We start from the raw sequence: 16,920 nt of genomic DNA, 5'->3' as shown, positions 1-16,920 counted from the left end.
CAACTACCATTGAAGACACCACCCTCTGGGGAAAGATTAAATAGGTGACAATTAAAATTGCCAGCAAGGAAGATTAGTGGCTGGTCATCACCCATTGCTGATATAAAACTCAATTGTTACAACAAACAAATGATGGACGGAATGCTGACAATGCAGACATTCTCCCCCAGTCAAGAGATCTGGGTTAAATCCATCGTTCTTTTGCCCACTACGCCACCCCAGTTCAGACATGGCCATATGCAAATCAGTCTTGACCCTGTGCCTCATGGGAACAGTCCAGCCCGAACTGCAAAGCCATGTCTTTCCTGGACCGAAATCAAGCATCCTAGGACCGGTTTCTGGCTATCAGCCGTCATCAGCCAGGATAGCTTGACTCCAGTGGCGTAGTGAGCACGGGTCCCACGTCTGGGAATACCCATCCCACTTAGGGCGAAAAGCGTTACAACAAACAAATGATGGACGGAATGCTGACAATGCAGACATTCTCCCCCAGTCAAGAGATCTGGGTTAAATCCATCGTTCTTTTGCCCACTACGCCACCCCAGTTCAGACATGGCCATATGCAAATCAGTCTTGACCCTGTGCCTCATGGGAACAGTCCAGCCCGAACTGCCAAGCCATGTCTTCCCTGGACCGGAATCAAGCATCCTAGGACCGGTTTCTGGCTATCAGCCGTCATCAGCCAGGATAGCTTGACTCCAGTGGCGTAGTGAGCACGGGTCCCACGTCTGGGAATACCCATCCCACTTAGGGCGAAAAGCGTTACAACAAACAAATGATGGACGGAATGCTGACAATGCAGACATTCTCCCCCAGTCAAGAGATCTGGGTTAAATCCATCGTTCTTTTGCCCACTACGCCACCCCAGTTCAGACATGGCCCTTTGCAAATCAGTCTTGACCCTGTGCCTCATGGGAACAGTCCAGCCCGAACTGCCAAGCCATGTCTTCCCTGGACCGGAATCAAGCATCCTAGGACCGGTTTCTGGCTATCAGCCGTCATCAGCCAGGATAGCTTGACTCCAGTGGCGTAGTGAGCACGGGTCCCACGTCTGGGAATACCCATCCCACTTAGGGCGAAAAGCGTTACAACAAACAAATGATGGACGGAATGCTGACAATGCAGACATTCTCCCCCAGTCAAGAGATCTGGGTTAAATCCATCGTTCTTTTGCCCACTATGCCACCCCAGTTCAGACATGGCCATATGCAAATCAGTCTTGACCCTGTGCCTCATGGGAACAGTCCAGCCCGAACTGCCAAGCCATGTCTTCCCTGGACCGGAATCAAGCATCCTAGGACCAGTTTCTGGCTATCAGCCGTCATCAGCCAGGATAGCTTGACTCCAGTGTCGTAGTGAGCACGGGTCCCACGTCTGGGAATACCCATCCCACTTAGGGCGAAAAGCGTTACAACAAACAAATGATGGACGGAATGCTGACAATGCAGACATTCTCCCCCAGTCAAGAGATCTGGGTTAAATCCATCGTTCTTTTGCCCACTACGCCACCCCAGTTCAGACATGGCCATATGCAAATCAGTCTTGACCCTGTGCCTCATGGGAACAGTCCAGCCCGAACTGCCAAGCCATGTCTTTCCTGGACCGGAATCAAGCATCCTAGGACCGGTTTCTGGCTATCAGCCGTCATCAGCCAGGATAGCTTGACTCCAGTGGCGTAGTGAGCACGGGTCCCACGTCTGGGAATACCCATCCCACTTAGGGCGAAAAGCGTTACAACAAACAAATGATGGACGGAATGCTGACAATGCAGACATTCTCCCCCAGTCAAGAGATCTGGGTTAAATCCATCGTTCTTTTCCCCACTACGCCACCCCAGTTCAGACATGGCCATATGCAAATCAGTCTTGACCCTGTGCCTCATGGGAACAGTCCAGCCCGAACTGCCAAGCCATGTCTTCCCTGGACCGGAATCAAGCATCCTAGGACCGGTTTCTGGCTATCAGCCGTCATCAGCCAGGATAGCTTGACTCCAGTGGCGTAGTGAGCACGGGTCCCACGTCTGGGAATACCCATCCCACTTAGGGCGAAAAGCGTTACAACAAACAAATGATGGACGGAATGCTGACAATGCAGACATTCTCCCCCAGTCAAGAGATCTGGGTTAAATCCATCGTTCTTTTGCCCACTACGCCACCCCAGTTCAGACATGGCCATATGCAAATCAGTCTTGACCCTGTGCTCACTACGCCACTGGAGTCAAGCTATCCTGGCTGATGACGGCTGATAGTCAGAAACCGGTCCTAGGATGCTTGATTCCGGTCCAGGGAAGACATGGCTTGGCAGTTCGGGCTGGACTGTTCCCATGAGGCACAGGGTCAAGACTGATTTGCATATGGCCATGTCTGAACTGGGGTGGCGTAGTGGGCAAAAGAACGATGGATTTAACCCAGATCTCTTGACTGGGGGAGAATGTCTGCATTGTCAGCATTCCGTCCATCATTTGTTTGTTGTAACGCTTTTCGCCCTAAGTGGGATGGGTATGCCCAGACGTGGGTCCCGTGCTCACTACGCCACTGGAGTCAAGCTATCCTGGCTGATGACGGCTGATAGCCAGAAACCGGTCCTAGGATGCTTGATTCCGGTCCAGGGAAGAAATGGCTTGGCAGTTCGGGCTGGACTGTTCCCATGAGGCACAGGGTCAAGACTGATTTGCATATGGCCATGTCTGAACTGGGGTGGCGTAGTGGGCAAAAGAACGATGGATTTAACCCAGATCTCTTGACTGGGGGAGAATGTCTGCATTGTCAGCATTCCGTCCATCATTTGTTTGTTGTAACGATATAAAACTCAAGGCACGATCCAAATGAGGGGTTCCGGAGGGTTCAGATCCAGATCATCCTCCCCTGTTATTATAGAAATACTCCTCTGACCATATTAATGGTGCTGAAGACAAGTAAATGTATTTTATTTCTGAGATTGCCTAGACAATTTGTTACTTTCTAAATGGTTATGCATGTTCAACTGTCCTCCATCATATTTTCTGATTTCCTGCTTCCAAATGCATCTTCTATTTTACATATTTTGTGATGCTGTTTGCAGAGGAAGGTTTTTTATATCCTAATTTCTAAGTGTAATCAGTAAATAACCACCGCCACTGGTCGTATGGGCCTTTGTTCGTGGACAAGGAGACGTATAAAGGCACAACCATCTACATTAGGCACCTAGCAATAACATTAATTTTGGACTTTTAGTACAGTCAATAAAGAGAACTTTTGATACTTAAAAAAGGGTTTGTTTTCAATTCTATCTTTGGTCATTATTTATTCAATAGGTATTGATCTTTAAGTATCAGCATTAAAAGTTAATATAATCCTCTAATTGATATTTCAATATAAGTAAGAATACAATATTAGTCAAAATAACAGGTAATGTTGTAACAATGCAGCAAGTGTGCTCCATAAAGTTCTTCCCTAATCTAAAGTTAGAATGAAATAGAATAGGCTGTCAGCTGAGATATCCAATAAAGAGTTCCTCTGAGTGAAAAAGTTCATAGGCAAGATGCAGTACACGTTAATTGAAGGAAAAATCAAGCTGGAAAGTAATCTCAGCTATAAATCAGCAGACATTTAATGTATACAGAAAATAGGCTAAGTAATCTCCCATGGTGAGAGATATATTCTCAAGAAACTCAGAGATAGGACTCCACCAAATGCGAGTGAGAGAAGCCCCACTCTACTCTAGGAACATGCACTAATATAAACACACAACATTCTAGATGGTAACAACTCTCTTTTTCGCCATCCACGGCATCCAATAGGATTTTAGAAAGATCTTGGGAATAGGTAAACTCCACATCATCGCACATCTGCACAATGGGCTATAGATGCTAGTCCTTGAAAAGATACATCGTTCTAACATCTAAGTATGATTACCTACTACAAAGTGTGTGTTTATTATATGCATGTTATTTAAACATAGACTTTAAATAAAAAATGCATTTTTGTTTACAACTTAAATTTCACTACTCCAATGTTAATCTTCCATACCCAATGAAAAAATAAAGGTTTGTTAAAAAAACAAAAACACTTACTTCTACCCTTAACAGGAGCAGTTTTAAGTTATTTTGCAGAATCAGAACCACCTGCAAGACTTTTGTGAATGCATACAACCCTAAGAGTTTGTGGATTTCTATTGAATTTTGATGGCCACTTATGACTGGCCCCCACCAAAACACATATTTCTAAATGTGGTCCTAAAGTTAGGGTAGAGGATAATGCATCACAAAATGTGGATGATCCACTGTTATCACTGTGCTTTGCACTATGAAAATTTCACATAAACAAAATATGGAATTTCAAATTGCAAACATACTCATATATGCACAAAAATCTAAATCCTATCGAATATTATGGGATTTACATTTCAGCGTGCGGGATATCTGTCCCAGTTGTGATGGAGTAACCCGTCCACTGATATCCAAAAAGGCCCTATGTTCCGAGGAGAAATAGCCAACGGTGATTAACTACAGAACATTAACACATTATGAAACAAAGAAAAAACATTTTTTATGACTAATCTTCTAGTAGACAAGATCAGGCACATTTAGGATGGCATGTCCAGAGGCAAATAATTTTCCAGTGGATGATGATAAAGTACACTGAAATTCTTTCAGGTCAGTCATTACCAGTGATGAGCTGTTATAGACAAATGTAAACGATCAAGTGATCCTTAAAACATATATAGCAATTGACACAAGCAGGAGCATGTGGGAGTTACTCCATGAGCTAGAGTGGAAGACTCACCACAATCAAAAAAGAAATCCAGAAAGGCGTTACCCCGTTGTTTGTGGAGCTATTTTGTGGTTCTGTGAAGTGTACAGAGCGGTTTTCCCTGAACTTGCTTGACCAATAATACATTAAATCAGTTCCCATTCTTGATAATCATTGTTTAAAAAATGGTGACCCTGAAGATTTTCCAAATATATTGTTTAAAGAAGATTCCCTTTGAGACTTCTTTAATATCTACTGTTGCATGGTATATGGAAATAGTGTAACTTGCTGATTTTTTAAAAGAAGAAACTGGTATGCCTTTTTTGCTTTTGATGTGATTGAGAGAAAGAGCAGGTTGGTAACCCAGGGGCAAGAAGTTAAAAGGTTCAAATTCTGAAATAATTGTATCACCTGTGTGTGCTTGTTTAAGAATGTGGCAATAACACTACCCCTCCTGGCTGTAAATTCTGCTGTGTCTTCCCTACATTATTAGTAAATTTGTGTCAATGAATTGGAGGGCTTAGTTTGAACAGATCACTTTTAAAGAGATTATAGCACTAAAAACACTTGTGGTCACTCCAAGAAAACACAATTTTTTATCTCTCTAAGGCAACCAATTGATGGCCGTTGTTGAGTATTTTTGAGGCGGTAGGCATACTGCAGCTTTATGTTTTAAGTTAGGCTAGGTTGTCGATTGTTAGGCTCATATATAGTGATAGTAAAAGTTTCTTCATTCCATTCCGTAGTCATTAGACTACCACATTTCCAAACATGTTCTCAGACCAATATGCTTGCTCAATATCCGGTGCTACCTACACATTCAGTTCTTTCTTAGAAATTTGGAATGCAAAGGTTTGAAAGAGTCTTACATACAATGATTGTTCTAATTTTCTCTTATCTCTATTTGTTACAGCTCCTCGAATCCTTCGGCATACAGGGTCACTCTTGGAATACACCGTGAAAATGGAAATGAGCCATCGAAGCAAGAGAGGAGTGTTATACAAATCCACAAGGGGCCATTGCGAGCTGACATTGCCCTACTGAAATTATCGAGGTGATTTTGATTATTATATTTCGTTTGTCCTACAAACAATTTCATTTATTTCTGATCCAAAGAGTATGTTAAATTATAATACATCAAGAACTATTTTTTTATGAAATGGACACAATACAAATTGAATATATTTGGCAAGGAGGGTCCTGGGTTTTCATGCAAAGCAGCAATTGTGAGGAGTATGTCTGGATGCCCTAAGCCTCTGCCAGTTTGTATACTTGTAAGATTTGGACTTCTAATTTAAATGCATTATCAATGGGCACAATAATTTTCCTATGGGATAAATGTCTGTTTCGGAACTCAAGTGGGATATGGGGGAAATTGGGACTCCTTTTTCACACAAAATATGGCCTCAAACCTACATGTTAAGTCTCTTTGTTATTTGTGTGCGAAACTACCTGAAAGGTTTTTGTGGCTGCCCACAAAATAGTGGTTTATGGGTTTACAAACTCTCCCACCTCCATGTCTCTCATTTACTAAAATGGAACGGTCCATCAAATACAGCACTTTTTGACTTGAATTTCTTGAGTTCATGCAATTCTGCTTGGAGATCCTGGTTCATCAATTAGAATTCTTAATAGAGAGCAGAAATACCAGTTTTTGCACTCACTAGTGACACTTTTAATGCCTTTTGTGAACCATTCTCCATGTGACTTTCCTCCAACCTGAATAGTATTAAAATGTAGCTTTCTAGGACTTCCCTTCCAAAACCTTGCTACTTAATCTCCTCACAAACTTTCATCACTTGGTGAAATAGGCATTTAAACATTTTAAACACTATACAACACCTTCTGCTAAGCATTGCGGGGCATGCACTACACACAATGTTCCAGATAAGGAGACACGTCTTAAATTATTCAGCCTTGTCAGCTCATTCTTCTAAACAACCAATATCTGCCCCATCCTTTCATCTAGGGTGGCCAGCCATACTCCAAATGTTTTTGATGTTGGTTGGCTATTGATTTCTTCAAAGACTTCACTTTAGAATTGGGTATGTAAATGTTACCCATACACTTCTAGAGAAATGCCATATTACTGCATCTTCCCTTTATTGGCAATGATGTTCTCATGTTGAGCAAGAGGTAAAATGGCAGTGTACTATGGATGTAATTTAGGGGTTGCCAGAAGATGCAGCTGTGACCCATGGCTTGTACCTTTTGGCCCCTAGTACTGCCTTAGCAACTCTTGGCCTCAGAGGTGGCAAAATCAGTGCCAAGAACACGGGGCTATTCCCATTTCCTTATTTTCTGCCCATTTTTCATTATAGTAACAGTGAAACTAATGTTCTACTATTCACTATTAGTGTAATAATAAATGGAACTCACTTAGCTGGAGCTGGACCTTTGGTGGTAGCTGTGGTAAGTAAAAATGGTTTTAAATGCATGCTTGCAGATGAGAGTGTGTATCTGTGAGAGAGCATTTGCACGTGTGAAGATGTGTGTCTGTATGTGTAAGCATGTGTGTGTGAATGAAAGTCTGTGACAGGAAGTGAGTGAGACTGTGTGAGATTGAGGCCCAGAATTTTTTTTTTTACGCAATATAACATGGCACCAAAGCACCTGCACTGTAGACATCAAAGAAAGAGAGAACAATGTTTGATATCTACTAAAATATAGTGTATTTTTTATCTCCCCGTGTGCTGACGAACTTTTGGCAGCCATGAGCAAACCCACACACCCTTGCGCTATAGAGCAAGGATGTGTGCGTTCTCTGAAGCATAGGTTTTGTTCTAGACGTCTTTTTGGCCTTCTTAAACAAAAATTATGATTTTTCTAAACTTTGTATGTATGCTGTACACTACAACACAAATATAGAGGTGGAAACGTGAGGGTCCCTGTCTTGAAAAGGCGTAATATTTTGGCCCAAATTCCCAGCTACCACTGTTTGTAGTTAGGGGTTGGCATGTAACCCCATGGGTGGTTGCATGGAAACACCTATGCACCACCCATTAAATCCCCATTTTGTGCAAAGTAACGCTAAGCAGCGCATAGTGCAACAATTCAATTTTTTGGGATACTATTCAACTCAAATCCTAATTTGCAATGGGTAGTATTTCCCACCGTAGCTTTTTGTGCAAAAGTGATGCAAATGCGGCACAAAGCATTAGTAAACCGGGCTTGAATGTCAGTAAATATGAGCGAGTAAAATAAGTGAGAATGAATATGAATGAGTTTAAGGAGGTGTACGGGAGTGTGAGTGAGAATAAATGAGAGTGAGTGTGAATGAGCACATGAATGTGAGTGAGATAATGTGAATGAGAATGTGATGTGAGGTATGCAAGGTTGTCATTGGCACTGGCACTCTGAATGTGATTAGTCTTTTAGAGATACCCAAGAAAAAAATACTGGTGCTGGCATACTTGTAGCAAGTCTTAGCATGGCAGAAACAGGTGACAAAATACTGGCACTGCCACAGAGGGGGTAATACCTGACATAATGGGCATCAATGTTAAAATAGTTGTACTGACATACTAGAGGTAATTCACGGCACATAGGGAACCTGTGGAAAAATGCTGACATACTTGAGAACATTTTGGGCATTTGGATATCAGTGGCAGACTGCTGGTACTGGTACAATAAAGGTAATTATTGGCATAAAGGTGGGGAACATGGCATAACGGATAGTGCCAATCATGATAAAATGCTTTGCATGACATACTGAGGACATTTTTTACATAAGGGTCACCTATGTTAAATGGGCAGACTTTATGTCATTTTTGGGGACACCCATGGACCATGAGAGCACCCATGACAAAAGTCTGGCACTGGCACGATGGAGGTAATCTTTGACACCGTACCACATTTTGAAAAAAATGGGGTGAACTCCTCGGAAATGTCAGTTTTCATTGGTTTGGCACACCATAAAAATATTGAATGACTGTCCTTCCTGTGCCGATGCCATTTTGCCAAATTTATGTGAAAGTTTTTGTTTAAAATTTGTTATTTCATCCCATTCTTTTAACAGTTTTCCTCATGGGGGTTTCCCCTAGAAAAATGTCTGGCTCTGCTCATTACAATTAAGGGCAAGTAATATGCCCCAGAACATTCAAAGGTCAAGTCACCATCGTAATATAGGTTGTATTCCAGTTAGGGATCATTAAGGGTTTTACTCACCAGATAAGGATAAAAGAAAATGCTATACTAGTCATACACAGACTGAGAAGTATACCTTTTAGTGTCAGGGATAGATTGGAACAAGAACTCAATGAATTGTGTGCCAAGGGAATAATTGGGCCGATTGATCCTTCTTTTTGGCTTTCACCCTTGGTTGTAGAGAGAAAGAAAAATGAAGATCTGCATGTTCGCATGGATTTATGTAGCCTGAATAAAAGAATTTGAGTTGATTCCCATCCACTGTCCAAAATAGCCTAGTTGCTAACTGTGAGTGAGTCCAAGTGGTTTACAAAATTAGATCTGGCCACAGCCTATTGTATTGATTGTATTGGTCTCATCATCCAGACACCTTATGGCATTTGCGTCCCCCATTGGCACTTACCAGTATTGCAGAATGCCGTTTGGGTTGGCATCAGCTGAGGCTGTCTTCCAAAGGATCATGTGTCATATGTTGAAAGGGGTTAGTGGGGTTGTAGTATTCCAATATGATGTGCTAATTTATGGGCAAACTAGGGAAGAACATGACAACACATTGATGTAGATTTCGAAAAATTATGCAAAAGAAGGGCATTGTACTAAAGAGTGCGAAGTGTCCTTTTCTAAAAAGTAAAGGTAGGTTATTTGGGATACGTTGTGTCAGAACATGCATTTGTGCCTAAACCAGGATTAGTAAAGACCATTGTAAAAGCCACCGCACCAGTTGACAAGGTTAGTCTGAAATCTTTTATTGGACTGTGAATTTTATTGGAGATTTGCACCAGATAACGTGTCCAATGGTACAAAAATTGTCAGGAGATCTTTTAATAGGTTAAATCTCAATTCGTTGGGTCCAAAATGTTGAAATTGTTTGATCCCAGGGTCAAGTGCACTATCACAGTAGAAGCCAGTGGTTTAGTATTGGAGCAAGTTTCACACAAAACAAGGATGGTGCGGAGAACGCATTGGGCTATGCCTCGAGAGTATTAAGAGGGCTGAAATGAAGTTCTGTGTTGGTGGGTGATCAGGAAGTTCCATCCGTATATCTGGGGAAATAGTTTTCTCCTGCGTACTGATCACAGTCCCTTAGTCTTTATTCTTTCAGGTGACAATATCAAACATCATACCCTATGGATCACTAGGTTGTTCACTAAACTATTACAATACAATTTCGATGTTTCATATTTGCCTGGCAACAAGAATGGCAGGGATGATTACTTATCCAGATTTAATGTTGCTAAAGCTGATGTGGGTATGATTGAAGATAAAGAACAATATAGCTGCTTTACCACGTCCATTGATGTGGAGAATATGTGTGCCATTAGTGAAATGGAGTGGAAGAGAGAGTTATCCAAAGATGAGTTACTGGTACAAGTGATGAAATTCGTGAAAGATGGATGGCCCAAGGAAAAAAATGTTTTGCACCAGTTTACATTTGTTAAAGTTTCTTTGGAATTGCCCATTGAGGATGCCATCCTGATGCGTGGTGGTAGCTTGATACCTCCTGAAAGTTTAAGAACAAGAATAATGTGTGGTGCGCATGAAGGACATTTAGGCACGACGCTGGCAAAACAGAGGTTACGCAAAGTTTTCTGGTGGCCTCTCATGGACAAAGTAGTGGATGATTTTGTTGGTGATTGTGTGGTGTGCAGTAGTGCGGAGAAGGAGTTCAAAGTAAAGACTCCACCATGCACCCAAAAAAATACCCGACTAGACCATGGGAAAAAGTGGGCATTCACCTAGTTAGTCCATTAAGCTCGTTGCCTCTTTCGTCCAGATTTGAGGTTTTTGTCATTGACTACTACTCAAAGAGGCCTGAAGTCTGTTTCATAGGTGTACCTACTTCTAAAAATGTGATATATTTTTTTTAACATATCTTCTTAAGAGAGAGTTTTCCTTTTTTCCTTGTCTTTCACAATGGGGTACAGTTTGTCAGTTTAGAATTCAAAAAATTCCTGCAACAAGGGGGAGTTGGCATTATAAAAGTTCTCTATATCACCCACAAATAAATGGACTTGTGGAATGTATGAATAGAGTTTTGGGCACTGTGTTCAGTGGGTCATTGTAAGTAAGTATATGGTACATAATGAGGTGCATTCAATGCTTTGTTCTACTGTACCACTCCTCGTTCTTCTATGAAGGTCTCTCATTTTGAATTGTTGAAGGGGAGAAAACCATCGTCCAAAATCTGTCCCGGGTGGATGTTATGGTAGGTGAAATTGAATGTCATTGAAGGTGTGGAAGAAGTTGTCAGACAGAATGTTGATAAGGCTCAAGACTTTCAAAAAAATATTTTGATTCTAGAAAAAGAGTTGTTCAACAACATGTTAAAGTGGGAGATGTGGAGTCGAAAAAAAGTTCCTGTTCACATGAAGAAAAGTTACATGAAATATACCGAACCAATGCTGGTTGATAAGGTCTGTGGAAATGCCATCAGGGTAAACAACAAAAATTGATGGAATACTGCCAGAGTGATTAAGATTAAGAATTCTCTTGGGGTCAGTGATGAGGATAATATGAATAATCTTAAAGAGAGGAATGAAGCCCTCTGCTCTGGTGTCAGTATTGATGGGGTACCAACGGAGCCCCGCAGGAGTAAACAACAATGTTCAGTTCCATTTAGGTATCTCTGAAGTGATCATTTTCTTTCTTTGGTCAGATGATTAATGAATCTATGCTATCTGATCATTATGTTCATTTCAGGACAGCTCATGATTAATAACTACATTGTTTTTGTGATGTATATATCCATGATTAGTGTTATGGGGTGCCTTGTAGAGAATAAGGTGTATTCATCTATATTTGTTTTTGTTCAGTTAAGATTTACGCTGTAGCATCTATGAGTGCATGGGTCATGAATATTTTATTTGTTCCATTTTTATGTTGTACAAAATATTAGAGGGAGAGGATAATGCTGGGTTGGCAGTCCAGTCACCTGGTAGAATGTTTGGGGGGGTTATGAGGTCTGTATATTCCATAAGAGAATGTTATAAAGGGTTTAGGGAATATTGACAGTTGTTGTGTGGAGCTGTAGCCATTTAAGAGTGCTGCTGCGCAGCATCTGTATTCAACAATAATTCTACATTTGAACTACATATATTTGTAGTCAATTCACTACAATAAGTCTTATTACTTGGCAGAAGATGCATCTATATTGGGCACCTTTAGTCACATTATTTGCCTAGCAGTCTAAATGCAGCTTGCAAAGTGAATGTATAGGTAAGTGTATCACAGCGCTAAGACAAAATGGCGGGCAGAAGGTTCCAGAAGCATTATTTGACGCACACCCAAAATGCCAAGTGGCGACATCAGTTGACATAAATCGACACTGAATTAAGTTGATTGTCCATGAAATCATTGTCAAATAATTCTTCTGTGTTAGTATCAAGTGAAAGAATAGAACTTGATTGTGCCATGTCAATGTTAACTCAGAAAAGGTGGTCCATGTTGGCTTGGCTGCTTGTGAAGAAAAATATCAGTCAAAGAAAAATCGACATGTCAAAGCACCAAAGTCATTCAAACTTTGTTCGAAGATTACACTGACAGCAAATGGTCATTCAAAACCTTTCATTATTGACAGTGGTGCATCGATAAACGTTATACCTGAGGAGAAATACATTTAATTATTTCCATTGATGCAACTTACGCCATTGAAAACCAAACTGTATACATGGGCTGCATCGACACCCTTAAAAAGTCAAGGTGGGGGCGTGGCTAAGACACGCATGGAGCAAGACGTGTCTTGCTGAGTCTCCGCTACGTTGCATCTCGTAATCGCCTTCAATCCCGACCGCTGGGCCTGTTATCAAGGCCGATGACCTTTCCTGCCATGGGGGTCTGGCGGTGGTGACCTGCCCGGCAGGGGGCTGTCGGGTTGGCCCTGCAGAGCTGCGTTCCCCTGACTGTCTGAGGCACATCTACCTCCGGGTGCCATCTTGGGTGACGGCGGCACCCGGCCGGATGACTGGCGACCCTGCCCTCGAGCGCTGAGAGAGGTCACCTCCTGAGAGGAAGTACTGGGTGCTGCTGCCACTACTGGGCCAATCTGGGCCCCTGCACGCTGATTGGGGGCTTTCTGATCCTTGGTGCTTGTAGGGGAGGCCGGCGGCCTCCTTGCTGCCCTCGTCGCCTGGCCCGGGCGCCGGTGGAGGCCCTCTCTGCTGGCTTGTGCCTTTCCTGCCCGGTGACCTGCCACATACAGAGACCAGATACAGGAGAAGAGACTGCTCACTTGCCGGCAGCTGGGTGGGCTTCCGCTTGTTCCACCTTCCTGGCTCTAGGCCTCCCTGGCTGAGACCAAGGCCTATGGTGCCTCTGCTCTCGCCCCAGCGCCAGTACACGCCATATCGGGCTGAGGATTTGGGGCCTTCCTTGAGTTGGAGTGTACGCTGAGGCTTCCTGCCCTACATCCCCTGGCTTAATCCTCCTGTCCCCCCGCCCTATACTGCCTGGGACATTGACTGAGGGGGCCGGGGACGCCTGCACTGGTGGAGAGGCGGCGCGGAGAGGGGTGCTACTGTGCTGTTCAAGAGGGCCTCCAGGAATGCTCAGGGACTACCTACACTCTACAGCCCTGCGGAGCACCCCCCCTTGCTGAACAGGTTGTCGGCCTGCGGCCCCCATGCCATCTTCGCTGTCTGAGGCCGACACTGGTGGAATCCCCTTGTGCTGGCTCAGGCGTCCATCGTCAGGTGGCCCACTGCATTCAGAAGGCAAGTACAGGGGGAGAGACTGGCGTGCTCGCCAGGCAGCTGGGTGAGCCCTGTTGATCCCAGCCTCCCGGCCCTGGCCCTATCCGTTCCGGCGCAGACCACGGCCTATGGTGCCCCCGCTCTTGCCCCAGTGAAAGGCGCTCACACTACCAGGCTGCGGATTTGAGCTGCTCCTCGAGTGGGAGCCCACGCTGAGACTACACACCCAGCCCCGCCTGGCCTGCCCTTCCTGACCTCCCTGCTCTCTATTGCCTGCATCTTCGGAGCGGCTGCACAGAGAAGGGTGATACCGCGCAACCTACGGGGGCTCCTGGGATGAGCCAGAGACTATCTTCATGCTATAGCCCTGTGGTGCACCATCTCTTTGCTGGATTGTTCGCCTGGGTTCCTGGCTGGGGCCCTCCCTGTTGTTATCAGAGCGTGGGGGACGCCTGGGGGGGACCCTGCTTTTGGTGAGGTGCAACAGTCATCTACTGCTACAACTGGTAAACTGCCCCCCGCCTGGGGGCTTACGGCCTTTTGAGATCCCCCTCCTGAAGCTGGCCCTACGAGCTCTGCGGTGTCTGGTGCTCACTTTTCATCCTACGGGGACCAGCTTTGGTCAATAGCATATTGAGTGGGCCCTTAAACTCTCGATACACTGTCCTCACCCTCCCCGAGGGGCCTCTCTTTTCTCCTTCTCTATGGCTGGGCCCTTGGCCTCCCCGTCCTCCGCCGCTATGCCTCCCAAAAACAGGGGCAATAAGGATACCGACTCTGCGGCCGCCCGTGACAATCCAGTTACTTCCCTATGGTCTAAGGCGAACCCGCACCCACAAGAGGACTCCTCCACTTCTTCAGAGCATGCTGGGTCTTCCACCTCTGATGTACCGATCACCCAGGCCTTTATGTCGTCCTTTCTGAAAGAGATTAAAGACGAGATCAGCGCCCTCCGACACGATTTTAAGATGGGCTCCAGGACATTTGCAAAGAGGTCATGGAGATGGGCGACAGGGTGGATGGACTTGAACGGACGATGGACACCAGGACGGAAGATCTCGAAGACCTCTGGAAGAAGGTATCTGAACTCGAGGACCAAAACATCACCCTACAGCTGAAGCAGGAGGATTTTTAGAACCGCAGTCGGTGGAATAGCTTATGCATCAGAGGTGTTCCCCTGGGAACGGAGGGGAAAGATATCCTGACGTATACCGCGGACCTCCTGCATGCCATTTGGAAGGGTGAGGGTTCCTCTCCGCCCATGCAGGACAGAGCGCACCGAGTACCGGGCCCCCGCAACTGCCCAACTTCATTCCAGACAGTATCACGAGAATCCACTTCTTTGCCAACTAAGAGGCCATTCTTATAAAGGTCGAGGGGGTCAAGTCCATCTCCTACAATGGACTGTCCATACAAATCTTTCGGGATCTGGCACCCTCCACACTCCGCTGGAGGAAGGTGTTCAAACCTGTGACGGACAAACTAAGAGATCTTGAGATTAAATACCAGTGGGGCCACTAGTTTTCTCTGATGTTCACCTGGGAGGGCAGACGGCGGGTCCTCCGGTCACTGCGGGAGGCACAGCGGCTTCTTCACCTCCCTCTTGAGCCTGAGGACGAAGACTTCCCCTCGTCTCAAGCGTGAAGGCCTGGCGCTCTTCGCCCGGAGTGGTCTACAGTCCCTCCTCCCAGATCCAGATGCCGATCGCAGGGGCTCGAGTCCTCACAGGCCAAGCAAGATGTTATCAACCACATCCGCTCTTTGAGTGGCTTCCCATCTCTTACTAATTAGACGCTTCAATCTATGTAATTCTTCTCATTGCGGCTTCGCCTCTGACCCTGGCTTTGTGGTTCCCATAGCCCAGGCCCGGTGGCCTAGGCGCTCTTCGCTTAATCCACTACTGCTCGGGATGCGGACGGCGGAGGCCCTCGACTCCCTGTGTGTCTGCTGCCCCCCCACATCAGAGTCCCACAGGAGAGTGACTTCTCTGGAATGGCCCAATTAGACTCTGTACTTGCTTGGCCCAGTTGGCCGGTTGTTTATTTCTCTTCTCTATTCTCTCTTTATCTTCTTTCACTTTCCTCTCTCTATTGCCCCCTTTGAACGTGCCTCGGATAAGGGCTGTGATGTTGCAACTGTTTGGGGGTAGCTGAGGGGTTTTTTATAGCCTGGTGGGTTTAGTCGTCCTTTTGCTTGTGCCCCCTTCTTAATTTTTTCACTACCTCTCCTGTCCACATGCCTACCTTCCTTTGATGCGCGTCCATGGAGGGCTGAGCTCTCTCAACTCTTGGGGGTTATCTTACTGGGACCCGTTGGGGTGCACCTGACCGGTGGTGGGACCTGGGCTGTCTTGGACCCTGGCTGGGTGGAGGGAGCGCGAGGTACTCCCTTTCTTGTATCATGACAAGTACGGTTAAATTTCTCTCTCTCAATGTGAAGGGGCGGGACTCTCCTAATAAGCGTCACCAGATTTGGCATTATCTGCTCCAGCAGGACTCCGATGTAGTTTTTCTTCAGAAAACCCACTTGCTCTCCACTGACACCCGCCTTATGTCTCACCGTAGGTACCCCATCCAATACTGGGCATGCTCTCCTTCCAAGACGTGCGGGGTGGCCATTTTCTTTAAGTCAGGCTGGTGAGAGGCGATCCCCAAATGTACGGCTGACGAAGGGGGAGAGGTTTCTTAAGGTTCATATGGTCTGGGGGCGAGGTTCTTGCACTTTCATTAATGTGTACGCTCCAAATCAGAAACAAGATGCATTTATTCGCTTGCATCTGGGAGCCCTCCTCCATGCCCTCTCTACCCCTATCGTCCTTGGCGGCAACTTTAACTTGGTTTGGGACCCTGAGAGGGATCGTACTGCGGAGGCGCACCACGCGGCCAGGGCGATGTTAGCAACATTGCGGGACGCCATCACCGACTCTGGTCTTGTTGATGCCTGGAGACATCTACACCCAGACTCCCCCAATTACTCCTTCTTCTCTCATGTGCACTGCTCATGCTCACTTATTGACTATTTCTTTTTATTGGTTCCCTTGATTCATAAGCTACGCTGTGCGGAAATCTCTGATATATCCATCTCAGACCACACTCACGTTCTGCTCACGATCAAACCCCCAGACTCTCGGTGAGAACTTCTCCCTCGGTGGCGACTGCCCCCATGTCCTCCGGGTCCTGTAGGCATGGCGGACATTCGCAAGGAGATTGAGGCCTTCTTCGTTGGCAACTCTCTTTCAGATACCTCTGAAGACGTCCAATGGGATGCCTTCAAAGCTATTATTTGGGGGGTCATCACCTCAATATCCATCGCCTGGTCTAAGGAGGCTCACCTGGTCGAATCCACCCTTTCTAGAG

General features: G+C 45.2%; 1 protein-coding gene across 1 annotated transcript in view; it reads left to right on the top strand.

Annotated features, from left to right (window-relative positions):
- The window catches only part of PLG (plasminogen), a 300,429-nt gene that overhangs the window by 260,574 nt on the left and 22,935 nt on the right, over positions 1-16,920 (top strand). Inside the window, exon 17 of the mRNA XM_085611450.1 lies at positions 5,644-5,784. Coding sequence (XP_085467576.1) covers positions 5,644-5,784 — 141 coding nt within the window. The remainder of the gene's footprint in view (positions 1-5,643; positions 5,785-16,920) is intronic.

The sequence above is a fragment of the Triturus cristatus genome, chromosome 6, assembly GCF_964204655.1.
Source record: "Triturus cristatus chromosome 6, aTriCri1.1, whole genome shotgun sequence".
In the NCBI taxonomy this organism is placed as follows: domain Eukaryota; kingdom Metazoa; phylum Chordata; class Amphibia; order Caudata; family Salamandridae; genus Triturus; species Triturus cristatus.
The sequence above is the reverse complement of the archived record's forward strand: the minus strand, read 5'-3'. Positions and strand labels throughout refer to the sequence as shown.